This window comes from Labrus mixtus, chromosome 14, assembly GCF_963584025.1.
Source record: "Labrus mixtus chromosome 14, fLabMix1.1, whole genome shotgun sequence".
Lineage (NCBI taxonomy): Eukaryota > Metazoa > Chordata > Actinopteri > Labriformes > Labridae > Labrus > Labrus mixtus.
Genome location: NC_083625.1, coordinates 23,398,823 through 23,415,994, shown reverse-complemented (window position 1 = coordinate 23,415,994; position 17,172 = coordinate 23,398,823). Strand labels below are relative to the sequence as shown.

The window sequence follows — 17,172 nt, the reverse complement described above, 5'->3', positions numbered from 1 at the left end:
AGCGGAGGTGAAGTTAGAGGAACAGGAGGGGGTGAGCTTTTTAATTATTTAAAAAAGAGAATGTTCTCTACTCACCCTTTACGCATCAGCTCAAAAACTGCCAGAAAGAAGAAAGAAGAGGGAGAAAAGGAAACATAAGACCGAGCATGTTATACATCTATTCATGCAGCGGGCTCTGACCCACTGCTAGCATCACATTATTCCTTTAAAAGATCATTCAATTAGCTTCAAGTGTCACATTAAGCACATAAAGACTGACATTTCACACTAACAGGCGTCTGCAGTATGTGACCTGGCACCGCTGATGGAACATCTCTGCATAATGTGTGAGCCCTGAAGTGATTATTCAAGAGATGGTCTGAATTATGAAGAAGCCATATGGACACTCGTCCCTGTCATGTGTGTCACAGGGGGCGACAACAGAGTGAAAGATGTGCATACCCATGTGGAGGTTGTCCTCTGCAGGATCATCCAGCACCTGCAACATTTACATAACCATCATTAAAGCAGACAAGCCGTTTCAAACCTCAAGGTCCTGTATTCAAGTGCAGGTAGGTGTGCAAACTATCAAAACTAACATTACTTCTTATGTGAGGGGTGTAAAGAGCGGACAGGATGCATTCACGCTGAATCCTTTCTTCCTTTTTAAAGAACTAAGCAGGACTAATAAAAGAGTCCCTGATGCTTTAGAACGTCTCGAACACAACCTTTTAGCTTTTGATTTTATGTTCCTATGAAGACTAGACAATCTAAAGAGTGAGGACATTGAGGGAGGAGGTGATGTTTGATAGACTTTAAGGATTTCAGTGATATTTATTGTTTTGGTCTCCATGCACTCTGGTCTCGGTTAGTGTGGTCTTGACTACAACACTACTGGAGGGTATACAATTGGCAGCGTTTTGCGTTTGTTATTGCCTCGACATGAAAAAAATGTCTGAGGTAATGCTGTCGTAATAGCAGACCTCTGTGCGTACCCTCTTGACTTGTCGTTTGTTGCGTTTCTTCCACAACGTCCAAACACGCCGACTCGCTCGGACAGCGCTGACAAGCCCAGACCCCCCCGATGGTCGGCCCGGTTCAGCCAAGCAGTTTTAAGGCTACAGTTCTTCTACCTCCATCTCAGACCAAACTGTTAGCGGTCATGCCACATTGTGGATAATGTGGTGGCACATTTCATCCACAATGCTGTAAAAAACATACGACCTCTTTTTTTGTTACATCAATAGTGATACATTTTTTTTTTTACTTTCGAACGTGAGTCAACAATATCTTTCAGTCCATACTACTGCTACATACTGCTGGTGTTCTGAGAGATGCCTAATTGAACTGAACCTCTTCTAATCACTCTGAGCCGAGCAACTAAAAGCCGTTTCCACACACAGTAAGGGCAAATTATTCTTAACACTGTAAACACCAAATGGAAAGGTGAACAAGGCAGACATAACAATGCTTTAGTTCTCATTAAGCTGCATGTGTTGTAGTCAAGACCACTTTAACCGAGACCAAGCAAGACCGAGACATTAAGGGATCAAGATCGAGTCAAGACCAGGACCAAGGCAGGGAGAGATTGAGACAAGACCAAGACCATAAATATCAGGGAAAGATCAGCATCTTGAGTGCAGGGGGCGTGTCACTCACAAAGACTGTAACACCGGGAAGGTTGCGGCCGTAACCAGGAGGGAAAAATCAAACTACAAATGATTTAAAGTAATATGTTCTTTTAGAAAGAGGCGTTTTACTATGATAAGCTATGGAAAACTAGCCGATCAGTGGTGGTCTTGATATAAAATCTGGTATCCGCTCAGACTGAGACCGATACAAGGGAGAGTAAAAATACTTTCAATTCTGAAACGAGGCCGAGACCTCCAAAAAGTGGTCTCGAGATCAAGACCGATTTGGAGAACTACAGGACAACATGTGACCTTTAAAATACTTGCCACAGTAAATAAGTTGATGTATGCTCACACTGTCTCAAAATCAAAACTGTTCCTTTTTATTTCTGCGTACAATCAGAATAATATAAAGAATAACTGAGCTGACTTTGTATGCAAAGATAAATCCAGTACTAGCTTCATACTTTCCTCTGCAGTTGTCTGCTAAAGCTCAGACAAAGACATGTTCGAAAGGAGTCTTCACTTATGTTGAAGAGCACGTTAATTGAGCTTGGGAAGTTAAAGTGTCCACTCTGATATCAGCTGCACGCCCGGGCTAATATGGACCTGGTTTCACTGTCTCTCCCCCACCATCTGTGACAAATGACCACAACACTCTCATCAGTTTTAATCTGTTCCACTCTGCGTCTGCCTTAATGGTTCCAATCCAGGAGAAAAAAGTCCATTCTTAATTGGAAGGACTGGGCTGCAGCCTCACAGGGACCGGTTGGGAAGAAAGCGGCGCCTGTTTAAACGGACGAACAGAGAGAGGCAGGCTTCTCTCCTGTCACCCACACATCTCCATTATGAGAGGGGATCTGAGGGCGGACAAAGGAGGTAAAGGGATGAGAGTTTCTGCACAAAGTACAAAGCATTTTACTCAAAAACTCTTTTATATTTTTTGGCACATCGTGCTTCAGAAAGCCAGACAGCTTTCCTTTCCTTCTGACTGCCTCCCCGAGCTTAACGCCCGACAATGACATCAGTGCCCCCGCCATCTGGTCGAGATTGAAAAACACTCTGATGGCATTGCGAGGGAGCGGCGGGCATCTTGTGTCACGTCTTCAAATGGGCTCTCATTTTTCACAAACAACCGCCTCTGCGGAGAGCGACAGCCTATCCTTCTTTAAACGTCCCCTACGCAGTTTGAGAGCGCCGCCTGCTGTGAAGAAGAATCCATTCACAGGAAGCTTCGATTTCTTTCTCTCGAGAATATAACCTTAACATCATAAATGTCCAGTGATAGAAGTGTGATGACAGATGTCTCGAAGGTTAAACCCATCTTATTTTCACGTGTACTGACGGGTGTTATCCACCTTTTGTGTCAGACACAAACGGATATGAAGAATGGACAAAGCATGAGCCAGGGCGCACAGAGGGAAAGGCCATCATGAGATGGAGCGATGAAGTCTAATCCTGACCACAAAGGTTAATAAACCTGTGGTGAAAGTCCACATGCTTTAATCAGAGCTATGAAGAGACAATTTCCTGCTGCAAGAAACTGTTTTTCATTTAACCCTAAAGGCAGGGTGACCATATTTTCAGACCTCCAAATAGAACACTGTAATTTGAACACAAACCTACATGTACGAGCTCATGGTACGACTGTTTTTGGATGGAACAGCATGGAACAACAACATGGTGTCTCCCAAGAGGAACCAAAACCTTATTTGAAAAATGTAATTATGTAACACAAAGGATTGCATTGGTGTAATACATAGGCTCTGATTGTCAACAGGCAAGACAGGAAACTGCTTTGGGCCCCAGACCAGGTTACCCCAGAGGCCAGACAAAATTTAAACCCATAATGCAGCCACCCATAATGTGCAAATTTTGCAATGACAGTAGGAAACCTCCCAAAGGGGGCCCCATCTGACAGCACTCACTCTCATTGCCCTGCTGAACACTGGTTGGAAGTCCCCCCAATTGATTTTTGTCTTGGGCCCCAATGGACTCTACAATCGCCACTGGTGTAATAGAACATATTCAGTTTACTATAATCAGATCCCTGACCTGCACAGGTCACACACGGCCGTGGGTAGAGACGCCCTCCTCCTGAGCACCTCTTTGTCACCGGCGTTTGCCTCACTGAAGCAAATCAAATGGGTGCTATTTCCGTCCTGTATACACGGTTTGTGTGTGTTTAATACGGCTTTGTATGTCGGCATTTCCACCGTTGGCGACTGAAAATGGACACTTGCAGTGTGTACAAAAAGCAGCGTGTTCATCGCCTGGTATGTTTCAAAAGAAGATGTAATTGCCTGGAGCATCTTTGGAAAACGGCATGACAGCTAGCTTGCCTGTCATTACATATCAGCTTCTGTTGGTATGATAAGCTATTCTAGCAAAGCAACAACCACAACCCTGAGACAGATTGACACATGAACAGACAAATCAGTATTGAGTCGTTACTCAAGGTGCATTAGTGATGTTTCTCTATTGGTTAAAAAAGCAGCAGCCTTGGATAGGACATTGAGTGACATACAAACAAATCAGTACTGTAAGAATGGTGTATTGTTTTGGTTGGTTAACTCTGGGACAGGGGCTGTTCAGAACCGGGACATATTAGTGTTTTATAGATAATTGTGGGGACTCGGGACACGGAGCTTGAGAACAAGAAGGTCCCAGTCAAACCAGGACAGATGGTCACCCTGCCGCTCTCCAAACAAAAGAAATTCAAGTGTAGAACAGTGTTCACTGCAGACTGTGCATGAAAGTCATGTACCAGGACAAAGAGGCTGAAGCCATGCTAGCAGCTCTGTGAGGCTGCTCCAGGCACAAGAGCAAACTATCGTGTTAACCATGCAGACCATGCAAATGCTAACACGTTTAGCAGGTACAATGTTTACCATGTTAAGGATTAGCAAAGGCTAATATTTGCGATTGGTGTATAGAGCGTTGGATGTTTGTTTTCTGTGCTTGTTATTCAAGCGTGCAATCTGCATTAATGTGCAGCGACTTCAACACGTGCAAAAGGAGACGCTTTTAAAAGACCCTTTAAGTTTTGTACAAGGAGGTAGGAACATGGACCCAAGGGCAAATATTGGTATCGTTTGTCATGCCTTATTTTAATATGTTGTAAAGTACATAGTCTAGATCAGTTGTTTCCAACCTTTTGGTGACCCCCCCTCACCCCTACCCCTAAGAAAAGCCCTAAATCAAATAAGCAACTCAATAAAAAAACACTACCCTACCTTCTTTGACAGCAACAGGACAAATGCACTAACTAGTCACTACTCAATGAAAGGCAGCACATTGACTCTTTGTGTTACTCTCACCTCCACCAGCTTAACAATGTTGACATGGTCCAATTTCTTAAGGATCGCGATCTCTTGATAAACCCTCTCCAGGGGTCCGAGGATCTTCGGCTGCTCTCCCTGTGCTGCTTTGGGTCCTCTCGGTGGTGGGCGACCTGCAGACGCAAACACATATTAATGCCATGTTACCAAACAAGTTCAGTTTTAACACAGTGTTGATACATCAAGTGGCGGACAAGGTAACAACTCCAGGATAGGGAGGGTTTTCCTGTTTATTTCTTTTTTACTTATTTGCACTAAAGCTGAAACCTGTGACGAGTGATTTAACTTAATCTTGTATCTGACAAATTCTGTATTTTTCTGGCATTCAAACATGAAACACCATCATGGCAGTGTTTGTGGCTGAGATTATGTTACTCTAGTTAACAGCCTTGGTAAGCACTCATACACACAGTGAGTTTTGTGAGTACACGGCCAAATAAGTCTCTTCCAACAATAGTTTCTCCGTGGCAGATTTTCTACAATCTTACTGATTGATTATTTAATGCAGTGGTTTTCAGCTTTTTCTGACCTCAGGACCAAACACCAACTCCTTCATGAGAAATTGTGATGAGAAAAGTCCACCCTCTCCGTCTTTTGCCTGCTCCACTTTTCAGAAAATGTGTGCTCAAACAGGCCGTTTGGAGATTTTCCCTTCATGACATCACAAAGGGCAGTAACCCCTCCCACAGGTGGGTGACACTCCCACAGCTAGGTGTTTGTTCTGCCCTCTGAGTCTGCCTTCTCACCGTAAACAATAGGACATGGAGCGAGAAAGCCCGAGCCACCCAAGCCCTTCCAGAGAGGGGGCGTGGTCAGACACAGCTCATTTATATTTAAAGGTACAGACATAGAAACAGCCTGTTCTGAGCAGGGCTGAAATAGAGGGGTTTATAGACATGATCAAATACAGGATCAGAGTGGATTTAGAACAAGACACTTCACACACATGTTTTGAGGAGCTCTGAGACTTATTTAAACTGGTTGAAGAGGAGGAGGATATGTGACCTTTAATGAAAAATGTAGGAGTTTGGACCTCAGTTAGTACAAAACACGTGACAGAACAAACAGATGGAACAAAACAAACGGTTTTAAAAAGCACTTCTTAGACGTTTTGACACATTTATTTCCAGGCACACATTCACAACCCACTGAAAACAACTTCATGACCAACTTTTGGGAAAGAAAGGACTTACGTGGAAAACCACACTGCTTCATCAGCTTCTTCTTGGACACCACCTTCATGGCCTAGGAAAGTGGAAATGTGTTTTCATTACACACAGAGAAAAGACAACTACAGTTACAAGAACTTATATCAATAAAAGGAACTTTCAGTTAAAGGAAAAATGTGCAACTTTTTGTTCCAGTAGATGTCGCCTTGAGCTCTAGCATTAAACCAAAACAAACTGATGTTTTGGCCACACCGAACGCACGTTCACCTTTATGGTAAATGGACTTGAGCTTGTATATTTCTCTTCTAGTCTTCTGACTATTCAAAGTGCTTTTTCACCGGAGGTCACACCTACACATTCACACACTGATGGTAGAGGCTGCTGAGTAAAGACTTCATCAGTATTAACTCATCCATTCATATGCCGCTGACGAAGCAGAGGAAGCAACTTGGGGGTAAGTGTCTTGCCCAAGGACACGTTGGACATGTGGCCGCAGGAGCTGGGGATGAGAACCCCAAACCCTTCAAGGTTGCAGCCACAGCTGCCCTTGTGTTCACATTGTCACATTATGTTGACTTTGGCAGTGTTAGTAGAAGCCTATGTCTGATTCCGCACACAAAAGGAGGAAACGTCCTCTCCATTCCTTCCTGCTATCGGCCTCACCGGCAGAAAACAACCGGCTCATTTAAACACATTCTCTTGTAATCATCCAGGCCGTCTGTCACAGTCTCCATGCTCCAAACAATATCTCCTTCTCATCGTCAGCGTCCCTCATGGCAGCAGGATGGATGCATTCTTCTTCATGTTGAGTTTCACAGTCATGCCACACACACCTTTTGCCGCCTCAGCCCCACAGGTGGGAAGTCATGGTGGTGCTGCATGATACCTGCTCGCCTCAGGTAATAAAGAGGAAGACCACCCGTGGTGCCTTTCTCATCTTCTGTGTTACCATCCCTCCACTTGTCCACATAAAGAGAAACTCCAAAGGCCTTGCACATTTTCTCTTTCATCAAACATAAAATAATGGTTCAGTCATAATTAAGTCTGTCCTGATTGAATTAAGATAACAAAGAAAACAGCTGATGTTGGACTCCAGCTTAATCTTCACTAGATAAAAATCTAGATATTGAGTTTTAGTTTGAGTTTAGGCAAGTAGAATAACATTCAATGCATATCAGACACACTCACAATGTTTACTGTGTTTTCACCATGACAATAGTCACAATGCTAAGACAAGAAATAATACCTGACAATGGTTCAAATGATGACAAATATGGCCAAGACATTTAGGGATCGAGACCGAGTCAAGGCCAAGGCAGGACGAGACCAAGACCATAAATATCAATGAAAAATCCTCATCTTGTGTTTAGGGGGCGTGTCATTCACTTAGACCGTAACAACGGGAAGGTTGTGACCGTTACCAGGAGATAAAAATCTAACTATGAATGAATTAAGGTTATGCCTTCTTTTAGAAAGAGGTGTTTTCCTTCTAATGATGAAAGTAGCCGGTCAGTGGAAACTTGATTTAAAATCCGGAGTCTGCCCAGTCCAGGACCGAGACAAGAACAAGTCAAAATGCTGTAGATTCCGAGACGAGACCTCCAGAAAGTGGTCTCCAGACCGGTCTTGAGACCAGGACTGATTTCGAGTACTATAATACGAGACAAAGATCATCAGGCATCATCCCTCGCATCATATCCAGAACACGTTAGAATCTAAACTGCTAATGAAAAGCAAAAATGCATGGACGCATTATGAAACTACACAACATAAGCCTCTGTTGTCCCGAGAGTTTCCTTCCTATGTGTGGTTTCTTTGTGGGTGCCATGATATTTGTGCATACTGTACGTGGGCTCGGGCTGCAGCTGCTCCCCGTACAAGAATCCAATCCATTTAGTCTGAAACCGACTCAGACTGCCAGGAAATGGAATCAGCCATCCATGTATCCATTACTCATCTCCTCCTCTGATTCCTTTTTTCAGAACTATCTCTCATTCAGTCAACCTGTAACGACCCGCAGTCTGTCCAGGAAGGTTACATTTTACATCATCGTCAACAATCAGCATCAAATACAGAAACGCTTCCAAAACTAAAAAACATAAAATTACAATATGTAGATATGTTATATATATATATATATATATATATATATATTATCACAACATCAACAGCCTGGAAGGTTTGAGGTTCGATCCTCAGCTCCTGCAGACACATGTCCAATGCATCCTTGGGCAAGACACTTAACCCCAAGTTGCTCCCGCTGCTTCGTCCTCGGGGTGTGAATGTGTAGGTGTGACCTGCGATCTAAAAGCGCGTTGAGTAGTCAGAGGACTAGAAAAGAACGATACAAGCTCAAGTCCATTTACCATTTACATGCAGAGAAAACATGGACGCTTTACATATTCTGAACACACAGAGATCCGACAGCTTGAGGAGGATGAAGAATGAGTTGCTCTGGATTTATCTTAATCCATGGATTTCATGTTTGGGATTCTGTGGTTTAAGATCGAGCGATTCTGAAAGTCAGAAAATCTCAGTCCAATTGCTCGTGGAAATGGACCCTCATTTACATATTGATGCTCTCTATCTGAAATATGTTCATACACTTCTAATTACCTGTGCAGAGCATGTGAAAATATGTTTTTCATGTAACGTTTTAAGTCAAGTTTCTGCCTCCCACAGATGACATGATTTTTCCTCTTTTCAGTAGAATAAATGAGTGAGAACTGAATCCACTGCTTCTTGTTTGTTTTGCTGGATTTACAAAATCTGTTGTTATCGTACTTTAATGCAATCAGTGTGCCCACTTTTCTCAACAGCCAGCAGTAATGCTCCATTTCTTTTCTCCTGAATTGACTCTTGTTTCCATTTTTCTTCATTTTAAGCACAAACTGAAAAATGAGCAGGTTAAAAACAGAGCGGAGAATATTGTTGTATTGACACCGGGGACGTGCAGAGGATTTTAGAGCAGTAGGCGCTCAAATTCAGAAAATAGCTTTTTTTCATTTAAAGACAGAGCCAGTAGCTTTTTCCTAAAATGACAAAATATAGTATTATACAAAAGTAAAGCTGCTCCATCGTCCCTTCTGGGCCTCCATACATGTGTGATGGTGACTGTGTCTGCAGAGACCCTGTCCTCTGATGGGATTTCATGTTTTGGTTTGTGTTGGTTGACTCGGGACGTTTCTGTGTCCAAAAAGTTGCACTTGAACACACCGCAAAGACTACAGCCGACGGCCAACCACCACGTATGTTCTGTGCATGAGTGAGAGGAAATAACTCTCCATGCCAGCAGGGGGCGGTAGTCCGTTGTTATGATACGAGAAGACCATTTTCACACCGCTGTCGCTCACCACTCGTATTATAGGTAGCCTACTAATCCAGAATAATGTCTGATAAAAAGTTGAAAATGGCGCTGGCGTTGTCAGCCCTTGGTCTTTTAGTGTAAAAAGAAAAGAAGAGGCAGAGGAGAGAATAATAAGGAGAAACCGCACTAATGGGTGAAAACATGGATACTACAGAGGCATGCTCAAGGGGCTTTCCTGAACCTGTGTCGAGAGCTGGAGAGAAATGAAACCTCTGAACAGCCAATCAGAAAAAGGGCAGATGGGTGGAGACGGACACACCGCAAAATCTAGGGCAACGACCGCTCACCGACGGTCCAACTAGGACCTTGGTGTGTCAGGGCCTTTAAATGCCAAATGTATGAGCGTAAAATATACCTGAGTGGCCGTTAGTAAACCACCTAGGTGAACACTTCTCACTACACGCCCCCCCCCCCCCCCCCCCCCCGTAACGTATCTGTGCGCCCTACACTTTGAGAAGTGTGACTAAACACTAACTTAAAGCAGCCTGTCATTATTCCACTCCTGAGGATAAAGGTGTATACATGAACTACCCTGAAACATAATTTCTCCCGTGTCCTCTCATCCTCTTCCGTTATTTAACATTCTGCATCAGCCTGTTTTTCATACTGCATCGTGTTGAGCTCCTGCTGGCTCCGAATCAATAGCAGATCTTTAAGCCATGCAGAGTTGGCAGCTCATGTCGCCATGACTCATCCAAACACTCACATTGTTGTTATTGTACGGGGCAGCTTAGTTATGTTCAAACATTAAAATGGCTTACATCTGGAGGGGCTGAGTTTACCGAGCTGCTGCAGAAACAAATCACCTTGATGGAAACTGAAATGACCTCATCTCAGCGGGGCGGCTCGCATCCAGAGTCTCCCTCATGAACTGACCTCAAAGCTGCTCTGCACAAAGAATCAGCACCGCTCTGAAGACAGATAATAAAGTCATGGACTTCTGCTGTGGCACCAGCAGTCATTTTCATTTCCAAGTTTATTTTTTTCCGAGGAGGCTGATGCAATTTGAAGGGAGGGAACTTGGAACTTGCAGAAAAGAAATAAATCAATAGCGGCGTCGAGAGCTTTTCTGTCAAGACAAAAGAGGCTGAGAGGACTGATGCTGTGCGACGAGGGGGCCGCAATTTGAGTCGGTAATCAGAAAGAAAATGAAAAATGATTGCAGAGACTTACGTAATGTTTGTCATCGTCCTCGTTGTAGGCGAGTTTGACCACACCATAGGAGCCCTGCAACACATCAACAAAGACACGACTTGTTATATGTGCAAACAGTTCACAGCAAGGGAAGACGGCTTTCTTTATAAAACACATTTCAAAAACAGAAGCAGGCAGAGAGCCTTAAAGGACAAGAGAAGCAGGTAAAGTCACAGAGTGGATTAATAATAGTGAAGGGGTAAAGAGGTGGCATGACCGACTGTGTGCTGGTGTTATAGTCAAGACCACAGACTGAGACCCAGATATACCCGAGACCAAGGCAGGACTAGACCGAGACAAGACCAAGACCATAAATATCTCTGAAAAATCATCGTCTTGTGTGTCACTCACTTGGTGGTGGCCGTAACCGGGGGATAAAAATCTAATTATTAATTTATTTTAGAAAGAGGAGTTTTCCTTCTAATCCCAGTGATGACGTGGAAAAATAGCCAATCAGTGGTGGTCTTGACCGGTCTTGATTTAAAATCCAGAGTCCGTCCAGTCTGAGACCAAGACAAGGCAGAGTAAAAATGCTTTTGAATCCGAGACGAGACCTTCCAAAAGTGGTCTTGAGACTGATCTTGGTCTTTCGGGTACTACAACAGTCCTCTGTGCACACACTCTTAACTTGTTTCTTGAGGTCTGTAACATTTGTTTGTACCGACACTTCTTCATCAGACCATGTTCACAGAGCCTCCTCAGCAGTTTTTACAAGGGCCTTATCACCTGGTCAAATTCTGTACGGACTGTTTTCTGCATTCATTGGCTTCAGTTTTCAACACCAGAGGGTTGCTGCTTGGTCAAATTCGACTCGCTCTCTCTCCCTGATTTCTGACTCCGTCCTGTCTCTTAAAAAAGGCTTAAAAAGCTAAAAGAAAAAAACCTCAGAAAAAAGATGTTGAATTAAAAAGTCAAAAGATCCATTAGCTCTGATTGGCAGCAAAGCCCAATAAACTGGAGGGCATGAATGTGTGCCTCTGAATCCTCTCGGGACGAGAAACCTCTGACTCTCGTCTTTTCAGTTGTGGAACTGTTTCAGGTTTTGTATGATCTCTATCGAGTCCAAGAATATCTTTTATCTTATCTTATCAGTCGCTGCCTCTAAGTTGCTGCTTGAGCTCAGATCTAAGTCTGTGAAATAAATGTATTATTATTTGTCCTTATTGTCGTCATAGCTCTGGGATCAGACTGATGAACTTCATTCTCTAATGAAGGTGTCTTGAACTTGTACTTGCTCTAGAGTGCACAACATCACATTATTCCATAATAAGTAATTGTTATTTTTATTTCTTTAGTAAACGGGGTCATGAGCAGACCGGCTGAGGGATTTTGTTTAAACTCCTAAAGCCTCTCTTTGAGAACAGACGGCAGCTCCAGTGTTCATGAAGGCCGCTCAGCTTCCACACAAACACAACATTTATATTCTCTGGCAGCAGAGGAAGGCTCATCCCTCACACACACACACACAGACATATGTGCGCACACACGCACACGCACACACGCACACACACACACACACACACACACACACACACACACACACACACACACACACACACACACACACACACACACACACACACACACACACACACACACACACACACACACACACACACACACACACAGCACTCGGAAGAAAACAGACAAACTCACCTTTCCAATCTCGCTCTTCAGCTTGTACTGGTTCAACTGGATACAGTCCTGTGAGGGGGGGAGGGGGGGGGGGGGGGGGGGATGGAGACATCATCAACATCAGCTCGGTACAAACATGGAGAATGCTTCAAGGTGGAACATCTGCATCTAAATATTGTCTAACAGAGACCTTTGTAAAGCTTTTTTGTATTGTTCTCAGATCTTTTTTTTTTTTTTTACCTTAATAGAAAGTTTAAAATATGTTTTCCTTGTCTAAAGAAATTAATATCTCCAAAATGCATGAACGGATACCATTCAAACTGCATTTGAAACAACCATCTCCCTTTTACAATTCATCAATATTAACAGATAACTCCCACATTTCCTGAGTTGTTGGAGAAGAAAAGGAGAACCAGGCTTTCATTTTCTAAAGACAAGCAGGAGCACCTCTGGTACACAACGTTCCTGCTAAGTGTGTGTGTGTGTGTGTGTACATGTGTTTCAAGTCATTTCTCCCTGAGATGTTGGCAGTGATTCAGTCTGTACTTTCTGTTTACTGTCTGAAAATCCATTAGAGTGCTACTGCTTAAATGGCTGATTTGCAGTTCCATAGCAACCACTCGCTACAGCACAGAGTCGGCCAGGGGCATGGCGGAGGAGAGGCAACCACATCAGGACAGAGAGGGGGGGAACGGGGGGGGAGGGGGTTTAACAAGGGGTGCAAGAGACAAGAAAGTCGATGAGCATGAAGCGAGCATTGAAAGTGTGAAGAGGGAGGGAAAATGGATTTGAGCAAGTCTCTTATTAGCGTTAAGAGGGCGTTAGCTTATGTGCAGGAGCCGGTCCTGTGCCTGAGGCTCGATGCTGTTTGCAGGATGAGAGGAGGCAGTTGATGTAACAAGATGCTGCACCTTCTCACAGTGCAGGGCAGGACTCCATCCACCACCAGGCGGGATATTTTAGAAATATAGGCCCTTACATAATACTCCTGGTTATGCAGCTGGTTCTGAACATTGCTTGTGGTGCTGCAGGAGATGTGAGGGTTTGACGGCGTGAAGTGCTGTGAGCAGGGATTCAATCAAAGGGTAACAGAAAGAATAGTAGATGGAGATTTTTCCTAGTTGGAGCAAGCGGTGGAATTAAAAAAAAAAAAAAAAAGGATTTCTTTGATTGGACGGAGAAAGATGAAAAGAAGAGGAAAATAGGACGGCAAAGGATAAAGAGGAAGTGAAATGAGGAGAATCAAAAGGAAAGAACAGCAAGAGGGATCGAGTGAGAGGACTTCAAGAGTCTCCCCGCACATGCTCAGTGGGCGCTGCATTGCAGTTAATACTCTGTCAGGACTAATGGATAGAGAGGGCCATGCAGAAAGACCTTAAATACATCTGCCTCTCATGCACATGCACGCACATGCTCAAATGCTTCCGTGGGCCTCAGTAAATCTCAAAAAGGGCTCTTGGGGTCATTCTGTCACGTGAGACAGTTGTTTGACGTTAACTCTGCAGCCTCCCTCATCTCGAGTCCCTTCACTTCTCACTTCATGTCCTGCACCCTGCACCAAGCACTCCATCTATTACTCAGAAAGCAATCAATACGCGTGCACAACTTATAGATCTGCAGCCACCGCGCTATTCAAAATCAATAACCATGCATTTCATTTTCAGGATAAGTAAAGAGCACGCCTGCCTCAGGAAGCATGCATTAAAGAGGGGAACCTGTGTGTGATTGTTTTTTAAGCCTGCAAATGTAAATACATTTCCCCAACCTGTCATTTTTAAATCAGGTGGATAAATGGTGTTGCACAAGAATCGATCCATGTTACACATAGTTGTATAGAGCTGTCCTTACTTTACTCATTAAAGGACAAAATAATAAATGAACACACACAGACTCAGCTCTGTATGTGTGTCAAGTACCAACTACAGGTGCCAAAAGATGGAAAAGCAAACCCTTTAACACACTAATGTGCTTTAGAAAAGAAAAAAACACCAATAACAATCTGTGCTTAAAGGAAGAATGTGCAACTCTTTGATCCAGCATGAAACCAAAACAAACTGCTGTTTGGCCACGCCTCCTCCATACTGAAGCCTCCACTCTCCTCCAGCGACACACCTCCAACCCCTCTCCCCTCGAGTTCGCACGGAGGTGTTTAGTGCAAGCGGCGGACAAAATTTTCCTTGGCTCGAGCTGCATTGTTGTGTTAGCATGCTAATGTTAGCGCTCTTTAGTTAGCTCGTAGCTCCACATTGCATGTAATTTGACACAGGATTAGCGTGATCTAAACACACTGACCCAACATTCAGATAGGCAGTGAGTATGGTCTTCTTTGTAATATAGCAATAAGTAAGGTCTTTTTACCTGCTCTTTTGTAATGTTAACAGACAAAGAGTAAGGTATTTAACCTGCTTCTTGTAAAGTGTCTCGAGATAACACTTGTTATGAGTTGACGCTATACAAATAAAAATTGATTGATTGATTGATTGATTCTTCTTCTCTCTAGTCCTTGACTAAAACAGCTTTTATACCTGAGAGCCCCACAGACAGTGGACTCCTTTAAAAAGGGACTTGAAAACTCTCCTCTTTAAAAAGAGCCTTCTCCTAAAGACCTTTTCCCTCAAACCTGCTTTTAGATCTTGTTTTATGCTTAGACTCTGAACTCTGTTTTTACCTTTGACTATTGCTATTGTTTTTATGGTTTTATTGAAATTGTAGCACTTTGAGATTTTCGTTTAAATGTAAAGTGCGTTATAAATAAAATGTATTATTATTATTATGCACAAGGGGAGGAGCCGGCATTCCCGTCCATGTAAACACGGCTCTGACAACAACACAGCCAGAGGGACTCGAGCTTCTCACTCATTGTAGACAGTCATGACTCAGAGAGACATTTACACAGGATAGACTGGATTTATGATTTATATATGTGTAACATGTTGCACATTCTTCCTTAAAGAAGCTGCCAAAGTTACTCATTTTCAAACGTCTTTTATGGCTTATTCTCATTTACACTCAGTCGGTTTTATAACAGATAGACGACTGAATATGAAGATACTACAGCTTACAACATGTTTTTATAGACTCAAGCTCCCTAAGAGAATCATAAACTGGAGCTCTAATAGTGAACGCTCACAGTTCACATTGTTAACGCTGTCAGTTCAGCGGTACAGGGACAGCAGAGACGCTCTGAATACAAAGTGGCCTCGAGTACAGACACAAGCAGAGACGGGTCTCATCAGGGAAGAGCTGCAAAAATCTATTCTGCAAAATGACCCTGCCAAGTGTGCTCTGATTTAGTCTCCTCTCTGCATTAATCTTACTTTTTAATATTTATGTCTCCACTCTGAGCACGCACTCTGACCACACTGGAGGAAAGACCGTAGTGTGAAACAATCCTTCTCAATCTGTCCCCCTTCAGAGGTTTGGTTCACATTCGTTGAATCTTATCTTAAAGGTTGCTCACCAATTTGGAATCGTATCTCTTTCCATCCAATTAGGTGTAAATTGTTAAAAACACACCTGCAGTTATTCTAAAGGTTATCATGTTCCTCTGGGGTGTAGCGGTGCTCGGCAGGGAAATCTTTTGTTCTCCAGCTACCAGCTCAGTGATTCCATGTTCTGTCCTGAAAGAGCTGCAGGCTGTTCAGTTTGGATCGTTAGTCTTCATCTTTGCTCGCACTGCACGCTGACCACACTTCTTACGCTGCCATTGTACAGAAATGTGATCCCATTATATAAAGAGCAGAGGACGTTAGGAACCATGATTCATTTATGATTAGTGATGCACCAAAAGCACCCTGGTACATGAAGGCACTACAGGCACTGCACGGTAACGCTCTCAGTCAGTAGAGAAGACACTGAGAAAAGTGATGCATCGATTGACATGCATCTTCTGTAAGTGAACAAATCAGCGCTCCATCAGCATGAGCGTGCAGCTTCGCGCTGAGTAAAGGTGCAGACGGCTTCTTGCCACATTCAGATGCAAAAAAAAAGACAGCAAAATGCACCAAGCAGGACAAAAAGTCGGGTGTGTTTGGCCTGAAAATCATTATTATTGCTTTGTGAATTAGACCTTGAGATGGAGCAGATAGCGGGGGGACATGATGAGCTACATTAGGAGCTACTGTAGAAGCAGCTGCAATTCATCCTTAGTGAATCAGACTCTCTACAGACGCTCATTGCATTTAAAGAGACACACACACCAAAACGGAGTGTTCTGAGAGAGCTGGTTTATACAGGGTCACAAACCTCCTCTGGTGCTTGATTCATGTTATATTTTGACCAAAGCACAGCACAGATGTTTCATTTAGACCACAGGGGACTGTTTGAAAAGGTGGAGGAGGGGGATAATATGTCCTCTTTAAACTATTTTTGCCCAGACAGGAAACAGACACATGAAATCTGTTCTGTACCATGAAGGATTTTTCTCAGGATTTTTTAATCCTTATGAAGTAGGCGTGTCATTAATGTTCACAAGAGACGGAGATGGAGAATTATCGTTATTTTGTTTACAAAACAGAGTAAATGACAGACAACAAGTGCTATGAGAAAATCAGCTGTGAGAATTAGACGAGTGTCCTCCAACACAGAGAGAAACTGGAGATGTGAGACACGCCTACGATTCAGGTAAAGATTCAGTATACATGTAAGTCTGTCTCTCTGTCTCTCCGTCTCTCTCTCTCTCTCCCTTTCTCTCTCTCTCCCTCTCTGCAGTGTCATGCTTTTAGCAGTTGGAGCAGGAAAATGCGAGCGACATGAATCCCTTTTTCATGCTGGAGTGATGGAGCTGCAGCTCCTTTTGCAGACAGGAAGGACACAATGACAGTCCAGCCGGTCTGTGGCAGCAGCCTGTTAACTCT

General features: G+C 43.4%; 1 protein-coding gene across 2 annotated transcripts in view; it reads right to left on the bottom strand.

The window, feature by feature from the left end:
• The window catches only part of camkk1a (calcium/calmodulin-dependent protein kinase kinase 1, alpha a), a 68,141-nt gene that overhangs the window by 18,911 nt on the left and 32,058 nt on the right, over positions 1-17,172 (bottom strand). For both annotated transcript variants that reach the window (XM_061055917.1, XM_061055918.1), the window contains exons 3-8: positions 12,338-12,385; positions 10,661-10,714; positions 6,145-6,196; positions 4,931-5,064; positions 442-478; positions 76-97 (exon numbers count right to left, since the gene is read on the bottom strand). In XM_061055917.1, the coding sequence (XP_060911900.1) occupies positions 76-97; positions 442-478; positions 4,931-5,064; positions 6,145-6,196; positions 10,661-10,714; positions 12,338-12,385 (347 nt within the window). The remainder of the gene's footprint in view (positions 1-75; positions 98-441; positions 479-4,930; positions 5,065-6,144; positions 6,197-10,660; positions 10,715-12,337; positions 12,386-17,172) is intronic.